At 42.0% G+C, this 19,130-nt stretch overlaps 2 protein-coding genes across 2 annotated transcripts in view; one reads left to right on the top strand and one right to left on the bottom strand.

Moving 5' to 3' along the window:
- Positions 1-1,453: 1,453 nt before the first annotated feature.
- evpla (envoplakin a) lies at positions 1,454-18,526 on the top strand. The gene is made up of 22 exons (XM_056372599.1): positions 1,454-1,714; positions 6,947-7,046; positions 7,151-7,305; positions 7,861-7,984; positions 8,477-8,608; positions 8,766-8,807; positions 9,140-9,301; positions 9,444-9,551; positions 9,675-9,770; positions 9,903-10,013; positions 10,510-10,656; positions 10,782-10,933; positions 11,039-11,136; positions 11,291-11,463; positions 12,159-12,334; positions 12,471-12,609; positions 12,721-12,914; positions 13,511-13,661; positions 13,813-13,896; positions 14,059-14,166; positions 14,262-14,354; positions 14,487-18,526. Exons 1-22 carry the CDS (start codon positions 1,656-1,658, stop codon positions 17,883-17,885), a joined length of 6,003 nt encoding a protein of 2,000 aa, XP_056228574.1. The 5' UTR covers positions 1,454-1,655; the 3' UTR covers positions 17,886-18,526.
- A 453-nt stretch (positions 18,527-18,979) lies between these two features.
- ten1 (TEN1 subunit of CST complex) overlaps positions 18,980-19,130 on the bottom strand; it is a 2,312-nt gene continuing 2,161 nt past the window's right edge. The window contains exon 3 of the mRNA XM_056372614.1: positions 18,980-19,130. This exon is cut by the window's right edge and continues 696 nt beyond it. The gene's annotated coding sequence lies outside the window, so the exon portion shown is untranslated.

Below are 19,130 nucleotides of genomic sequence, written 5' to 3'. Positions count from 1 at the left end.
TGACAGCTGCGAGAAAACATGACAAATTCAGTAGATGATTGATTCAGGAAGGCCAACATCATGTCAGAAACAAAAAAGAAGAGCACAAACCTCTCTGACTGTTACAAGGATAAAAGCACAAACAGTACAAGTACAAACATTTGTCAAGTGTTTACACAACAATTACACAACAAATAAAGTTCTTTGTTGAGGTCAAAGGGCTCCACAGTGTTCAGAGTGGGAAATTCAATGTGCCTCTCTATGGAGCCGTGATGTCACCACCTCTGGGTGAGGGTGACATTTTTCCTATTCCCCGTGCAGCGCTTTAAAGACGCTGCAGAGCCGTGGTGAGCCTGCACATAATATCAGCCAATAGCATAATCCATGTTTTGTGTACGTATTACAGTCTTATGTTCAGGTATCCAAATTTGTAAAGCCCTTTTTGTTTAGCGTGACATAAACCAGACCACAGGGACATTTCAACACGTAGACATCATGTGTGCTGCTGCAGTTTTTCAGTACGTGGATGTGTAAAGTATTTGTCGTCTCACGAATTAGAACATTTTGCACAGCAGACAAAAAACCTGTAGGCTGAACAGCAGGCAGCCAGGAGACGGTCTGCTGTGGTTTTCTAGTGTCAGGATGAACCGGTCTGTCTCTCAGATTGCAGCAACATTTAGACGTGACCAGGGGACACACAGAGCTGATATTATTTAGAGATAGGTCACTTTAGAGATCATTCCAGTGTTTAAGGATAATATTTTTAGATGAGAGGACGTGTGAGGAAGTAGTGGTGGTAGGGATTCCCTCTGTGTATGTAGGGCCCTTTGATAGGCTGACCAGATAAGTTAATACATTTCAACAGCTTTAGACTGGAAATCTGCAACAGTACTGCATATTTATATATATATATATATATATATATGGCATGTCTATGGCATGAAATATCAAATGAATGTGCCTGTGAGAAACACAGTATATTACTCACCTTTTGGTGAAAGTAGAAGCTGCTTTTTATGCTTATAATGTATCTTACGTGTGTGATTCGTTAATATTTTGTCTCTATAAGTGAGAGATACCAGGAAACAAGGAGGGAGAGAGAGACGGGGAGCAACATCCAACAAAAGCAAAGACCACAACAGTTCTCTCTCTCATATCAGCCAGATGTGGAATCACTCATTGCTCTTTGAATTTTCTCAGTTGTGTTCAGTGGCGTTTTGTTGACTGGTAAATGCCACTTGTACAAATAAAAAAATGTTTTGTTTCCCTTCTCCCTGCAGGAATTCAGTGTCACTCCAGCCCCATGAGTTATGCATCCATGGTGATCAAAGGGCCCCTGCTGCTCACTGAGTGAGATTTGAGAGTGTGTAAGGGCCCTGATGAAAAGGAAGGGCAGGACCGAGGGTGGGAGGAATGGAGAGTGCGGGGAACAGGTCGGTCCGGTCTTCCCCTGCAAGGTGGATGTCTGGGCGGTGACACACCTGTTAACCTGTCTGGGAGGAGCTGCCAGTGCCAAACACTGTGCTGACGTGAGTGTGTGTGAGAGGAGCCAAAGGGAGAGGAGAGACAGAGTGGGAGCCACAGGGTGAGGAAGACAGAGACGAAGAAGGAATAAGAGAGAGAGAAAGAGAGATTTCCGTGGGATCTCCGCTTGACCCCCACCCACAACCTCCAGGATGTTTAAGAGAAAGGAGAGTAAGGACAGCGCGACCAAGGTCTCGGGCAAGATCAACAAGTGAGTTTTGAATGCATGCATGAGTGCGTGTGTGTGTGTGTGTGTGTGTGTGTGGTGACACTGTATCTCGGTCATGTTCCCCCTCCTCCTGTTCTTCCTGAGCTGAGGACTGTGTCATGTTTCCTGTGCGTGCCGTTGTCCTGGTTCTCTCCGTGTGTGCCGTGGTTTCCCTCCTGTTATACTGTGGCTGGGCTGAAAGAAATTTTAAATGCAAGTTTGCTTGTATGCTCCACTGAATTCAAGTACTGAGTGGTGTCAGGATTAATCCTCAGTGATGCTGAGAGCTTTTCAAGAGTCTGTTAACAGAGCCTGAGGTCAGGTTTACTTTGTAAACATGAGGTGGGAGACTGTGCTTTAAGACAACAGGTGAAACTAGTGAAAATATGTTTATGACTTGAAGTGAAAGTCACACAAGAGGAAATTATTATCAGTTCTTTTCCACCCGATTCTCAAGCACTGAAGCCTCCAAAAATGTGACTTATGGGCCAATTTAGACTTTTGACATCTACCACAACACACTTGTCTCTAAGTGCTGATTGAAGTATCAGGAGACAACCAGACTGCCGGTGTTCACCCAGACTCCAATACATGTTGGACAAAAAAGTGATTTTTAAAAATAGGACTTAACCTTGGCAGGTGGAGGTAGAGAGCTGCTTGCAGTCACATTAAAAAGACAATGGGGCCAAAGTTTAATGTGTAACATGTGTAACATGTAAAATGTCCGAGACCTGTTTTACACATTATACAGAAGGAGATGAAGAATGAAATTCATTCAGTGTGAGCATCTTAAATCAGCTACATGTGTAAAGAGATATCCAGAGCCAGATAACTCTGACTTACTGATCTTACTGAAGGTAAAGAGCGATGATGACGAACCCTCACCTTTAAGACACGCTTGTGTTAAGGTCATTTCATGGCCATAATGGCTTTCAGTTCAGCTGCCAAACGGACTGATAGTTTCATCTTTTTGCCCCTTTTTTGACGCTGACGGGGTTTCACAGGAAGGTGCTGACCAGCCCGTGGTTACATCTGGTCCCTGCCCTGTACATGTCGTCTGTCTGCTGAGGTGTGGCAGGGCAGGACAGGCAGGGCAGCCACGCACTGCTCAGCTGGTTTCTTTCTGTCATGTGGGCGTTGGTTCCAAACCGTAGTTTACGGCGTGACACAGGACAGGTCACTCAGCTCACTTAAGACATTTCCTTCACCTGTTACATCAATAAGACAGTGTAACATAAGACTGTGACTAATGATTATTCTCATTATCAGTTAATTGCTTTAGTAATTTTTCAAAAGATCAATTAATTGTTTAGTCAGCAAATCCAGATCAGTATTCCAGAGCCCAAGGTGATGATTTGAAGTTTCTAGTCAAAACCCCAAAGATATTCAGCTTCAGTGTATTTAACATGATGACAACAGAGGAAAGCAGCACATTTCAGAAGCTGGAACAAGTAGATGTTTAACATTGTTCCTTGATGAACGACTTCAATGATTAATTGATAATCAAAATGGACACCAACTAATTTTCCATCAACTGACTAATCAATTCATCTAATTATTGTTTCAGCTGTAATTTAAGGTAACAAAGTAATGTATAATCATACTTGAGTTCTGTTGGTTTCACACCTGCAGTGTCTAAATTTAAAGACCCACTTCACTTCCCAGGTGAATGGGGAAAACACAATTTATAATTAGGAACAACATGCACAGGTAAAGTGCAGAACATAGTGGTGTGTGTGCGTGTGTGTGTGTGTGTGTGCGTGTGTGTGTGCGTGCGTGTGTGTGTGTGTGTGTGTGTGTGGGTGCTGGTCCGGATGACATGATGCCCATCAGCAGTGATGTCTGAGGGTGCCACAGGCAGCCATCTTGTTCTGCTGATGCGATCTGTCGCTTACATCACAGCGACACAGTGATTTGATACTGACACTGATGACTGATGACGATACGCTGCAGAGAACCGTCACCTTCAAGCTGACTTCCTGTCCTCTTCTTTTAATCTGTTTCCCATCTCTTTTAGCCCCAAAATTTCAACACAATTACATTTCATAATCCTAACTGTAAGCTGGGAGGAAATGTGAAATCATATCAGGGAGTGTTTGTGGTTCGTGTTTTGTCATCTTGCAACTAAGTAAACCAAAAAAAGGCTGGCAAGCCCTTCTGAATTATGTGGGTCATCCAGTTATCCTGCTTTCAAGTCAAACGGAGCATGGCTGATATCTGTTTGGCTTTCCTGCCGTGATCATTCATAGATGAAAATCATTTTTAGCACATTATATTGTTTTTTCCTGTTTTGATCAAACTGCAGTCTTTGTCACTAAAAGTTGTCATTTAGCTTTACCTAAACACAGAGCGCTGACACACACCATAAAAAGGAGCTTGTACTGTTGACAGAAGTGCTCACTGTGATCAGGCAGCAGCCATTTTTTAAGAGTTTAACTAAACAAAGGCGAACTCCGGCTGTTTGTGAGGAGTTAAAACTAACTGCAGATCCAACATCTCAGTGCGCAACCCTACATCAGAGGAAGCACACACTGTTACAAAAAGCACATGCCTGAGGCAGACACACATCAGACCACACACCCGACTGTGGGTGTGACCTCTCCTTCAGCTTCTTGACTACATTCACTTGACAAGATGACAAACCTCTGTCACATCCTCCATCCATGTCCTCAACAGCCTCATTCAGTAAGATTTAATAAAGTTAAATCACAATTATGCCTCGACCAAAAGAAACATTAACATTTAAAATGTGAAAATGTGTGAGAAAGAAGAAGCTCAGCTTTAATGACAGGTTTTTAGTTTTTAGTTTTGAAGACATTCAAAAAACAAGCCGACTCATAACAGACAAAGCCAGGATAGACCAGGTGCTAAAAGCATGTAGATCATATTATGATATTTGTTCCACCAATCCATGCAGAGTGAACAACGCCTCCTCACCTCCAACATCTCACTCACTCGCAGTATCAGAGACAAAATAACGACTGCCTGAATGCACTTCTCTTCAAAACTAACCGTGGGGATTTTAAGTAGTTATTTGGCTGAAAATGGGGGGAAATTAAAAATAATGTGTGTGTATTATGTGTACTATGTGTACTATGTGTACTCTGTGTGTGTGTGTGTGTGTGTGTGTGTGTGTGTGTGTGTGTGGCCCACACCTGTCCTTCCTGCTGAGGGAGCAGGAATAGGGAGGCCAGAACCAGATCAGCTCACACCTCAGTGAGTCAGTGCAGGAGCCGGTCTCTACATTCCTCGGTCGCACCATCATTAAAGAGTTGTGTCAAATGTGCTCTTCAGGTGTAAATCTGTCTTGTAAGACATTTGCTTCTTTTCTCCCCAGGGAGACTTTTGTACTCTGAGGTAGCTTTGGTATGCAGATAGATGAACCAGTGAGGTGCTGAACGGTTTGCCAACATTCTTCGGTCTGGTGTTACACATCAGCAGTATTTCAGAGGGTGCGTGAATGAATTCGTTACAGGTTGTACAATCAGCCCTGGTGTCTGAACTCTCGGGGAGAAGAACAGGAGTTTAATATGTAAAATGTCTGGCCACATTTCTTAATGATTTATGACATGTCAGTCCAGATCTGTTGTTTTCTGTGTAACTTCATTTTACTTTCCCAACTGATGTCAAACTGATTTTAGAGGCAACTTGCAGGTGAAGTAATATGTGCACTGATTAAGCAGAAACCAGATTTTTAAAAAGAATGTGTATCTATATATGAACTACAGTTTTGACGCCTGGAAGTGTAAAATATGTGAAATCAGTAAGAAATTCATACTGCAAGTTTCTCCTTTAATGGGCTGCTTTTATGCAGCTGTTGAAGAAAAACCTATTCATTATAAGTGAGAAGACAATTTCACCTCAATCAAAAAAAAAAAAGTCTCCAAAACTGTTAAACATCCTGTGCTGTTTTTAGTAAAATTCTTGACCCCAAATCTTTAGATTTTTGACTCTATAACTGCCAGTTGAGCTCTTATTTAGTTTTATGAGTGTAGTTCATCGCAGCAGAATTTCCTCCGCCTTCTGTCCGTCTGAGGCATCGCTTTACCTTCTCGAGAGCAGCACCAACCGTGACAGGGAGTGACAGTCACTGTGGAATTTTTAGCATTTGAGGAACGTTTCAGGTGTGGCTCTAACGGTGAAACTATATAAACCTCACACCGACCCGAGCCACGACAAGCTCATTCATATAGATCCATTCAGACACAAGGCAATTCAAAATGCTTTATGAAGGCATGGAAATACAGGAAAAATAAGACATGAAGAAGACTTTAAAATTGCATTTGCAAAAGCAAATAAATAGTAAAAGATTAATAAGAAGTTATGTATTTAATTATTGGATAGCCACGCCAAATAATCTTGTTTTAAGCTCTGATTTAAATGAGCTGACGGTTTCAGCAGACCTCAGGTTTTCAGGAGGCTTGTTCGACAGGTGGGGAGCATAGGAACTAAAAAGCTGCTTCGCCCTGCTCGGTTTTGATTCTCAGAACACAGAGTAAAGTCGTCCCGGATGACCTGAGGGGTCTGGATGCTTCACTAACGTACCATTCAACACCATTTAGTGCTTCCTAGACAAGTAGATTTTTAAAAAATTTGACACACAGGAAGCCAGCGCCGTGATTTAAGGACCGGTGTGATGTGCTCCACTTTCTTGGTGTTAGTGAGGACTCGCAACAGCATTCTGGATGAGCCGGTTGATTTTCTACGCCATCCCAGTAGCTCTTGAGACAGTGCGTGATTTGTCAGGTTGTTTGATCATGATGAACTTGATAATCAGTGAGATAATACAAGAGTGGAAAGATACAATACAATACATTGTTATGTGAAACTGATCTTAAAATGTGTGTTGTCCTTAATCATCATTGGGATTTTAAGTGTTTCTAAGTTTATATTTTTAAAACTTTAAAAAGAAAGTTTGTGTGGTGTCTTGTGTGTCATCCTGATGTTCATGTAAGTTCAGGAAGTATTTCAGTCATGATCAAGATTACTGTTTGTCATTGAGGGCTCCTGAGAGTAGCAAGAAGCAAACCTGCATGTAAAATAAGATGCAATTAGGAAAACCCAGCCATGTCTGCGGGTGGGTTTGGGTGCTCAGATGCAGAGGATTTGGCACTGTGAGAAGAACTGTGGAACATCATAGGGGAAGGCTGAACCATTTCAGGATAATACACCATCTGATTGGTGCTTGTGGTTTAATCTGTGACCTTTTCCGACCCCTTCCCCTCACCCTTGCAGGACCCAGGCCAGCGGCTTGGTCTTGTTGATCGCCCAGATGCAAAAGAATGCCGACCAGGTGGAGAAAGACATCCTCCGGTCGGAAGAGCTGCTCGCTGTGGTGAGGACACACAAACACACTGGGAATGACAAACACGGACTAATGTGCTAACGATACCGTCACTTTCCTTCACTGTCATCTCACCTGTTGTCTGCTTCCACCAGGACGCTGAAAATGACAAGAAAGAGCAGCCCTTTGAGCATCAGACCGAGATCTCAGACAAACTGGGCGAGGCTGAGGGCCTGCTGAAGGACCTCTTCCTCGATGTGGACAAAGCCAAGAAGCTCAAACACCCGCAAGCCAAAGATATAGAGAGCGAGTGAGTTGGTACTGAATGAATAGAAAACAGAAGATTTACAGCTGCTCCATTGCAGAGAAGTGTGGAGCCTCTTCAGAGCGTTTTCAATCTTTAATAAGAGACTGTACTGAGGATATAAAACATAAACTCACAGCAGCATTCAGGAAGGTTTAACATTCAAATAAACTAAATTAGCTGTAATAGCTGTTAAAAAAAGTTTCTTTTTGTGATGTTTCAAATGTAAAACCACACATACACATTTAAAGTCCACAACAGCTCCAGTTAATTGCAAGTGATTACTGGTACATAATCGGTCCCCACCTTAAAGCTAATGCTACTAGCTATGGAGGCTAAAATATAAAATAAATAAATAAGACAATGCAATATTTCCCTGCAACCGTTTTATTTCATAATGCCTCCTTTCATTACAAAGTCTTTGTCTGTTAATCATAACAAACAGTGCAGGGCCAGTCATGTAACTGACTCTGGCTTTAGTCTAAATATTATTATTAATTTATTTAAAATTGAACACTGTGGGTGTGCATGAATATTAACCAAAGTTTGTTGTTTCTCCAGTGTTATCCACCTCCATGAGCGCTGGCTGAAGGACTGCGCCTTCTACCGAGAAATCTACGAGCAGATCGATGATGTGTCGCTGATGCCCAGAATCGACTGGGGGCCTGTTTTCAACCAGAAACAAGTAAGTATAATAACACTGTCTGAACATTTGGTGCTGTCTGCTTAAAATCTCTTTGAATATTTAGGACTACTGTAAAGAATAAACCTGGCAATGTTCTGGATTTTTCTTACATACCAGATGTGTATTAATCCACCACTGAAAGTAGTCCCCGACAAATTTATTGTCTATTACACCATTTATTCCTGTTGTAGTAACCACAGCGCCCAGCTGTTTTAGAAAAATTAAAATGAAAAATATAAATATATATTCGTAAAGATTTAAAACAGGCACAAATGGGCTTTGGCAGGTTGACAGATTGGGAAACGAAAATCGCCAGCCTTATCTTTTAAACTTGTTTCAACAGAATAATACAAGCTATGCTTTAAACACATTAACCAAATCCGTGCGACTTATCAACACAACTAATTACAGAGTGCCTCATCCTGTCGTACTCGCCCGTTGGAGGTTATTTACATACCATTAGTGATGTTCTTCTATTGTCTGTGCTTACAGAAACAGGTGAATGTGGAGGAGTACGGCCCCACCATGGCAGATCTAGAGAAGCAGATTGCTGCTCACAACATCCTACACAAAGAGGTCGAGGCCTACAACTCGCAGCTCTGCGTCAGCTCCGCTGGCAGCAAGGTGAACAAACGTGTTTACATGAAAAAACATTCACATCATATTCTGGGTATCCTCAGTTAGCATAGATATTAATGTTCTGTTTGCCTTCATTACTCATTTTGTTCTTAATAAAAAACAGTTGCTGGCAGCCAATGAGACATGTTATCTTGTCTTTTAGGAGAACTATACAGCCCTGAAGAAACAATACAACAATCTACTGGTGAGTTGAGTTGTTCACTTGTAATAACAATGTTTTTATTGTCCATTTATTATTGAGTTTTATGATGAAAAATCATGACTAGAAAAGAAAATGCATGAACATCCATTAGAAGATCTTTGAGAATTTTCTTGTCACTTTCTATTTACCATCACAACACGACGAATATTTACTCAGTGACAGTGTTTGACAACTGTCATGTGATAGTTTATTTTAGATTTTAATGGAAAGATTTACAGTTGGACTTTCTTCTGTTTATGTGTCAGAATAAATGTTTGTACTTTCAGAACTTTTTCAGGACAGGTTTTCATAGTTTTTTTGCCTTTTTTTCCCAGGACAACTCCAAGTGGCGTCGCCACTACCTGAACAGCTTGTACGAATACATGCAGGGCTGCAACAAGGAACTGGCTTTCCTGGGAGAAGAGCAGGACAAGATCAAGAAGCAGGACTGGAGTGACCGCATGGTTGACCCACCTGACATCCGCAGGCAGTACGAGGTCAGGACTGAAAGATCACATTCCCGGCAACATACACAATTCTAAATAACTGCTTGTCCAGAATGATCCAATATATTTGTTCTACACTGGGATGACAAAACATGCAAAATAAATAAGGCCGCTTTCATTTGATGTCAATCAGAACTTCAAGAACAACAGTCTGCTGTCCCACGAGAGTGAGGTGAATAAAATCCAAGATGAAGGAGACAGACTCACTGAACTGAAGCACCCTGCCAGTGCCACAATACAGGTACATGTCGTCACCCGGAATCTAAATCTTTAAATATGTAACTAACCCCAAACTTTCATTAGCTTTAACCTCTGAAGGTTGTGTAATCCAGGTTGATTTGAGCTCTTTACATTATATTTCCAGGCTCAGAAAGATGCTGTACGAAATGAGTGGCAGAAATTCCTCAATCTCTGCATTTGTCAAGAGTCGCACCTGGACAATGTGGAGGAATTCAAAAAGGTAGAAAAACGTCACAATTTGTTAAGTTTGTGTGGGGACGTGGGCACATTTTGTCTTTTCTAATGCACTAAATACATACACATTCAAGTTTTATATAATAGTTTAAAAAAATGTTTTGGTGGTATTTTCCAGTATCAAATGGACACTGACCAACTGTCAGAGACACTGACCAGACTCAACAACAGCCTGGACCCCAAGTCCATCAGCAAGAAGAGCAACTCGGAGACACTGCTGCAGCTCGAGGTACAGGAACGTCTACTGTCAATGCTGTGCAGACAGTCCTACGAGTTGACTTAGTTTAAGGATTAAGCCGATGGAGGGAGGAAGAGGAGAGGAGGGGATGAGAGCTGAACATACGAGGAGAAAGAAGGAAGAACGGGAGAGAAAGGGAATAGACAGGTGGAATGGGGCGACAACAAGATTGAAAAAGTCAATTTCTTGTTTGTTTACATAATCTTTCAGTATCATTTCTTTTTATCTGCTGTGCTCAATAAAAGATTAAAAAAAACGTACATTTATAAGCTATGTTAAAGTTGAACAAGGTTGGAAACAGAAATAGATACATTATGTAGGATATTGTTTTGGAAATTTCACCAAGAGGTAAATGTTTGACCTGTTTTGGAGCAAACCTGGATTAAGCTATAATTCCAGGATAACACACGAGATGACGATTTGTTGTTACCTACCATGAGATTGGTATTTCTGAAGTATATTTTCCTCTCCGTCCGTTTCCCACCAGGGGGAGGAGAAGGCTGTGCAGAACAGTGAGCAGCTGCTGGCCGACCTGAGGAGACGCAGCACCACCATCGCTCCTCTGAAGCTACGACGCAACGCCCCCAACAGACCCATCACAGTGGAGTCCCTGTGTGACTGGGACACAGATAAGGTGGAGGTTACATTTTTGTCAGACATTCGGTCAAATATCTGTAGCTGAGATGCTTCAATTCAATTATGTTTCTTGTCTAAACTGTCTAAACTCTTGGATGTGTTGTATTTGTTATTATTATGTAGGCTGCTCTGGCAAGAGAGGAGAAGTTCACCCTGACATCAAACTCAGACGAGAACTGGGATGTCATCTCCACTGATGGTGTAACGCAAAGCTTCCCAGGAGTTTGCTTCCAGATCCCACCACCTGACTCAGAGGCCATTGACAAAGTTGACCTGTGAGTAATGCATGGCTTTGTTATTAAGCGGCTACAACATTTAATGCAAGAACATGTCAGTAACACTGTTCCTGTTTCTACTCCTCTCTGTTTTTAATTCATCAGTTTGGGTGGAGAACTGGCAGACATCAAGAAGAGAAGAGCTGCTCTTGTGGCGTCCCTGAAGAATCACAAATCAGACAACTCCAGGCCCCTACAATCAGGTCATTATCTATAAATTAAATCCTTCAATATCCTAATTTGTATGGAATCACTGATTCTAAAAACCGTGATAATTATTCACCAGCAGTTGCACAGATAGTTTTAAAGCCAAAATCAGATCAGTCAATGAATCAACTTCCCTGTTCCTTCATTCAGCCCCGGTGTCTTCTGCCCCACTGGACCCCAAAATAAGAGCCCTGGGCCAGCAGCTGGACAAGCTGGACAGTGACCTGGCCAGCGCTGAGGAGAGCATGCTGAGCCGCCTGCGAGCCCCACTCAGCCGCACCGACCCAGCTGGAGACCTGGCCAAAAGGCTGAGGGATCAGGAGGTGAGAGGAGTAAACTCAAATCAACACTGACAGTTTTAGACAGTTTTAGCAGACAATTTATTTGAACTGAGACTGCTCTTTTTTTGCATGTTCTCTGCTGATGTTCTTTCTGGAAGCTCATTAGGTTTAGGAGGAATGTGTGTGGAACATCAAATTTACTAAATATCATCCATGTGGCCTAATTTTCCTCTTCATCATAACATACTGGTTGTAGTGGTCACTCTGAACAGGAATGAAAAAGCTGTTCACAGCAGCAAAGTTGTCACATTTTTACAACATTTATTACAACATGAATACGTTAGTTGTAATCACCAACACAACATCAACAATCAAAACACACCCCTACAGTTTTGTGACAATACTACTACTGCAGTTAGATATGACGATGAAAAACATGGCGTATCATTTTAATGATAAGGTTTTGTTGAGCTGTCTTTTTCTTCCTGTTCATTTTTACCTGTATCCATTCCCTCTACATACAATACTGCATTTCTGGTTCTTCACTCCCTCAGGCTACTTGCATGAGCAGAGGCGTTGTGTTTGTAAAAATTTCTGGTCGGAGGTGATGATATTGTTGAAACTGTAGAAAAGCTTCTGAGAAAACATATAGGCCATCAGGTGTCTCTTTACAGCTTGATCAAAGAGGAACCCTGGATGATCTGATTAATGAAAGTATCTATATTTGTTCCTTACAGCAATCTGCCAAGGCCCTGAAGGCTCTGGAGCAGCAGAAGCTGGCAGCGCAGGCCGACCTGCAGCCTCTGCTGTCCACAGATCCCAGCGGCACCTCCTCTGCACTCCCACTCAAGCTGAGTGCTGCTAACAACAAGCACAATAGCATTGCTGAACTTGCAGACCTCTACACCAAGAAGTAAGCAGATGTTTGGGAAGTTGCATATATGCATTGGCACGGTGGAAGGTTTTGTCTCCAATAAAAATACCTGTTTTAAAATGTTTTGCTCAAACATTGTAATAACTTTAAGCACACATTTATGTTTTTTTCTCAGAGCAAATGCATCACTCAACCTGGAGAGTCAGATCAAGAAGGTGGACGGTCTTGTCTCCGGGTTTGAGAAGAAGCTAAGTGAAGATGGTCCAATCCCCGATTCGCCAAATGCTATTCAAACCCGCGTTAATGACATCCAGGTGAGGAAATCCTTTAAAATCTTACATCTACCACAGAAAAAAGGTGATCCCCTTACTCATAGATTCAGCTGGTGTATATTTCAAATAGCTTGTCTCCTTTGTTGTGATCAGTACCAGCGTAAGTCTGTGGCAGCAGCTCAGGATGACATGAAGAAGCTGAGTCAGGATCTGGAGACCACTGAGCAGCTGTGCAGCTCTCTGCAGCAGGGCTACCAAGAGTACTGCCCCGACATCCAGCGCCAGAGAACTGAAGTCAAGCAGCTGCAGACCCGTTATGCAAACGTTGCCAACCAGCTGAAGGAGAGGTGAGAATCAGACTGAGAACAATCAGTCCAGTCACTTCAGTTTACTTAGAAAGTCAGACTACGGTAGGATTTTCTTACTCACAGACATTAATTAATCAAATCATTTAGTTCAGCTGGGCTCCAAAGAGTCACAAGTTAAATGTGTGGCGTCACAAGATGATTAAAAGCAAAGGAATATGTATTATGTACATAATTTTGGCCACATATGAACTTGGTGTTTTTTCTAATCTGTGCTTTATTTTAGTGAAATTATGATAGTTTTGCCTCTTCAGCCATGTAAAAATATTCCAGTGATAGAACAGGGGAATGGAAAATCGTTTTTTTTGGTTATACTGCTCACAGATCATAGACAATCCCAATGTGTAATAAGGTTGCATCCACTATAGTATACAACTTTACTACTATGCCTGGACTCAAATGTATTATACATCATTCATCATTTGAGATGTTTCTCTTGTTTGTTTAAAAGTCAATTAATGTCACATGAAGGTGTGAAATCAAAACAAAACCTGACATTTGAATTTTAAACGTATCATGGTGCAGAGCTTTTACAGTGTCACATTTTAAAAATGAATCATCTTGATCAATCCTTTCAGAGAAAACATCTTACAAGAAGCCACAACCAAGAACCAGGAGCTCCAGAGCACATGCAAATCCCTCGACTCTTTCCTGAACAACCTGCCGACAAACCAAATAAACTACAACGATGATCTGTCTCAGGTCACTGAGAAGCAGAGCTCCCAAGAGGTGAGACCGTCTCCTGACCATACATACCACGCATCATGTGGAGAGTAGTGGTAGTAGTAAATAGTAGTAGTAAGCTAGTACTAGTAAAACGAGATGAATATGTTACCCATTTACTCATAGTAATAGACTTCTGTTAAACATATCACTACAGAGGGTGATGGATGACCTGAAGCGGAAAGGAGATGACATGGACAGAGTGTCTGACCTGTCTCAAGACCTGCAGAATCTTCTCAGTGTAAGTATCAAATGGATCATAATACAGGGCTATGAATGCATAACTAACTATGTTATATTAATGAGAGACAGGTGTTTTAGGCACTTGAAAAAGAAAATAAAAAACTCCTCATGTTACCATCAGAGATATAAATTTCATTACCTTTTTTTCACATTTGTGTAGGAGTACGATGCCAACGTGGATAAGTACAACAGTACACTTGAGGATTCTGGTGTCACTGTTGCAAAAAAACCTCAAATACTCACACTTTCAGATGCTGTTCAGAAAGAGGTAACATTTAAGCTCTTCCATTTTTATCATGGTTAAATTATCTATGTTTGATCGGTACAAGTGGCTGATGGTTTGCTGTAACTCTTTTATTACAGGAAAAAGATCTAGTGAACCGTTATGCTAAAGCAACAGCAGAAAACACCCAACGCCAAAAACAGATGGGCTTGGCAAAGAATCTCATTTTACAAGTAAGATAACAGGGCATAAATAAAACAAAAAAAAAATTTGATTAATGTTGTTTTCTTTGTCATGTGCTCCACTACATAAATATGTTCAGTTTAAACCAACTAAAACTATGTCACTTTCATTTACCACTATAGAATGAGGAGAAAGTTCACCTGGTGGCACAGCAACAAGTGCAGCTTGAAAACCAGCAAAAGAGTGCTCTTGAGCTAGACAGTATTTTAAAAGAGCTGCAGGAAGAGAAGGAGAGGACAACTCATACTGAGGCAGACCTGAGAACCTTTAAAGATAGGATGTTGTCACTGAAAAGTCGCAGAGGAGTGGAGCGCATTGAAGAGAAAGAAGTACTACAGTACTACCGCGACCCAAAGCTGGAGAGTGATTTGGCTGATCTGCAGAGTAAACTGCATGAAGAGGTCCTGAGGCATAGCACCACTCAGAGTGAGGTCGAGCTGTTTAACAAGAAAATCACCATCGTGGAAGACAACCTCAAAAACACTCCAGCCAAACTGGTGACCAGAGAGGTAACAGAGTTTGAGAAAGATCCTCAGCTGGACGTAGAGGCCAGTAAGCTGAGAGATGAAATAGCAAGGATGAGAGATGAAGTTCGAGTGCGAGACGGGGAGCATATCCAGATGAAGACAGAAGTCACAATTCTCCAGCAGAAGCGACCACCAATCAAAGAGAGGGTGGTTAAGAAGGAGGTGTTGAAAGTAGAAAAGGACCCAGAGATGGTGAGAGCAGTCCGAACATTTGAGATGGAAATTTCTGATGAGAACAACAAGAGCAAGCTCCTCAATGATGAAATCTTCCAGACCAGGAGTCAGATTAATGCCCTTGAGAGGCTGATTCCTAATATCCAGCCTAAGATCATCACAAAGGAAGTGAAAAAGATTGAACAAGACCCTGACCTCATCACTGAATCTAAGAAGATTAGAACAAACCTGGAGGATGAGAGGATTGAAAACAACTCTTTGTCCAAAGAGTTGATGGAGCTCAACAGCCGCTACAGAGAAGTTCAAAGCTGGAAACCAAAAGTCGAAGTGAAGGAAATTGTTAATGAGATCTACCGGATAGACCCAAACACTGAGGTGGAGATAATGCGGCTCAGGAAAGACATACAAGACTCCAACAAGCACCGCTCTGATATAGAGAGGGAGCTCACCCAGGTCACGTCTGAACTGAATATCCTTCGTTCTCAGAAGCCCAAGGTGGAGCTTAAGGAAGTTCTCCAAGAGGTGGTTAAGGAGGAGCGGAGCCCTGAAAATGAGAAAGAGATCCAGAGGCTAAATGATCAGGTGAACCATTTACACACCACTTACAACTCCCTCCAGGATCAGGTGAGTCTGCTCAGGAGAGAGAGGGACGAATGGAAGGCTGAAAAGTCCAAGATAGAAACCAAACTCGTCACCAGAGAAGTCATCAAGTATGAACCTGATCCACTGTTGGAGAAAGAAGCTGATCGCTTGAGAAGAGACGTGCGGGAGGAGGCACAGCTGCGACGCAACATTGAAGAGATGGTGTTTGACCTGCAAAACAAATATATCCTGTTGGAGAGACAGAAACCTGAGGAGAAAGTGGTTGTGCAGGAGGTTTTGCGTTTACAGAAGGACCCAAGGCAGGCAGTCGAGCATGAGCGGCTCAGCAGGAGCCTGGATGAAGAAGTAAAGACTCGGCGTCAGCTAAACCTTGAGCTGCAGCAGCTAAGAACAAAGGTGGAAGACAAAGAGAGGATCCTGAGAGAGAGTGATGAGCACCAAAAGAGGATTCAAGTCGAGTCTGAACTCAGAGAGATCCGACTGCGCATTACACAACTGGAAAACGCTCCACCTGCTGTTGAGGAAAGTATTGTTGTTGAGGAGGTGCTGAAGGTTGAGAGGGACCCAAAACTCGAGAGGATGACAAGTGGTCTTCGGTCAGATATGGACAAAGAAACCAGTGATGTCCTGCGTTTCCAGAGAGACATTCGTAACATCACTCTAAAGCTTGAGATCTTGCAAAAAGAGAAGTCTGGTGAGAGGACAGTGTACAAAGAAGTTGTCCGTGTTGAGAAAGACCAGGCTGTCGAAAGTGAGAGGGATCGCCTGAGGGAACAGGTGACTCAGCATAAATTTGACAGACAAGACCTCGAGGATGCAATCAAACGCATCAATGATAAGATCAACCTTCTGACGAGCAGCAAATCTAGCACTTCCAGAGAGGAGTCTACCCTGATTTTGAACAGGGATGGCCTACAGAGAGAGAAGGAGGACCTCACTCGGGAGCTCAGGACACTGGATGCCAAGAGACACGACATCAGCCTTTCTTTCCAGCAGCAGAGCCGACTAATGAGTGAGAGAACGCAGATGAGCAGGAAGAAGAGCCTTAAGATGGAGTCTGATGTACAGCGTCTGGAGAGGGAGATCCTCGACGAAAAAGACACGATCCATCTTCGAGACAGCACCATTCGAGAGCTTCGGCTGAATCTGCACAAAGAGGAGCAGACAGAAACAAGGACCAAAGAGACCAATGTCTCCACCAAAATCACCATTTTGGATCCAGATACAGGCAAAGACATGTCTCCTTATGATGCCTACCTGCAGGGCCTGATTGATCGTCAACAGTACATTCATCTGCAGGAGCTGGAGTGTGACTGGGAGGAGATTACTTCCATGGGACCTGATGGGGAGACATCTGTACTGCAGGATCGCAAGAGTGGCAAGCAGTACTCCATCAAAGAAGCCGTGAAGGAAGGTAGGCTGACAGAGTATGATCTACAGCAGTACAAACAAGGCAAGCTTCCCATCTCAGAGTTTGCCTTGCTGGTCGCAGGTGACAACAAAAAGCAACTCCCCTTTAACTCAGTCATCCCAAAGTCCACTACAACAGTGAAATCAGCCACCTCAGACCTCTCCATTGCTAATGCAATCCACCCAATTGCTGGAGTAATGGATACAAACACTGACACCTGCTATACAATACGCAGCGCCACCCTGCGTAAACTGATTGACCCCACCACCGCTCAAAGGCTTCTGGAGGCTCAGGCAGCAACAGGCGGCATCATAGATATCAGCAACAAAGAGAGATACACAGTTCACAAGGCAGCAACAAGAGGCCTCATTGAGGACAGTCAACTCCAGAGGCTACTCAATGCCCAGAAGGCTTTTGCTGGTGTTGAAGACCCCATGACTAGAGAGTGTTTGTCTGTGGGAGAGGCTGTTCAGAAAGGCTGGATGCCGAAGGACAGCGCCATTCGCTACATGGAGGCACAGCACCAGACTGGAGGGCTGATCAATCCCAACACTGGCCGCAGAGTAAGCATCTTGGATGCCATTGGGTCCAAAATGATTGACAGCACAATGATGAGGGAGCTTCAGGCTGAGTCAACCTACATCAAGGATATTGTAGACCCAATCACAAAGGAGAAGATCAGCTACAAACAAGCCCTGGATCGCTGTAAGCAAGACCCAGTGTCAGGCTTACCAATGCTGCCTGCCTCCTCCAAAGCTTCTGGTTACACTCCAGCGTACAACTCTACTAGATATGCAAGATTCTAGATATGTTTACAACATACTCTGAGTTATCTAGTCACTGATGTGATTTGGTAAAAATGTACTTTTAGACATAGGAAATCCATATTGTTAATTACAATGTACATTTCAACTCAGGAAAAGTCTTCTTCTGCAAAGCTTTCTATTTAGCCAAAATGATTGCTGCTGAGTTGCCTTTGTTTACCAAACATGTCTGATGTGGGCAGATATTTTTATGTTTTTTTTTTTTTGATTTAATTTAAAAACAGAGAATATAAATGCAATTTATCTATGATATTATTGTGTTATAGGGATACTGGGACAAGGTGCAATGCTATTTACGGAGATTGATTTGATTCTGTATTATTCATGGGCTATCCTTGACACTGTTCACTTTAAACTCAATCTTGTTTGATACTTTATTAAGAAACAAATATCAATAAATTTAAATTATAATGGTTAAAAAGCATGAACTCCACGTTCAATGTTGTGTAGTCTTTTAAATAAATAACATAAGCAGCTGGACAATTTTTTATCCTTTCATATTTTACATCACACAAGTGCGATAGCAGGAAGAGGGTGTATTTCTCCATTGCTATCAAATGACAAATAATGGGCACCACTCCACCCAGTGTACATGAACATGGTGTTTGCAAATAAAGTAAAACAATATTGTACACTATTATACTTATTATTTAGCTTTTTGCGAGATACTGGGTATTTCCCCTTGAGACCTCTAAAACTCCTTCAAAAGAAAATCTAAAAGAAACATCCTTTGCTTGAACTGCTCATAAGGTATTTGTGGTATTTTTATTCTCATCATCAACCAACTAGTCTAAGAAACATCAGAAAATAATGAAGAATTACCATTACAGTTTCCCAAAATGCAAATTGACATCCTCAAATTGCTTGTTTTGTCTGAACAATAGTCCAAATTGTTCTTGCTGATGGACTAATCAATTAATAAATTAATCATTTGAATTCTTGCCCACATAAGGCCATAATCTGTGATGAGGGTCTCAAACCAGTATAGCTCACTAATTAGACCATGCAATGCCAACTGTTAATGACAAATGTAAACAATGTGTTTGAGTTGTTAAAACAAAAGAACATATCCTAGAGATGACAACACATGCATATACGGCTTTATTTTTACATTAACCCATTGATTTAAAAAAAAAATTAATATTGTTATAATATGGATTCATAGTGCAAGTCCTAGTCTATATAGTGGACCAGACTATACCTGTGTTTTGCATTTATTTTTTTGCA

This window comes from Seriola aureovittata, chromosome 3 (genome assembly GCF_021018895.1).
Source record: "Seriola aureovittata isolate HTS-2021-v1 ecotype China chromosome 3, ASM2101889v1, whole genome shotgun sequence".
In the NCBI taxonomy this organism is placed as follows: domain Eukaryota; kingdom Metazoa; phylum Chordata; class Actinopteri; order Carangiformes; family Carangidae; genus Seriola; species Seriola aureovittata.
Note: the sequence above shows the minus strand (reverse complement) of the source record. Positions and strands in the feature narration are given on the sequence as shown.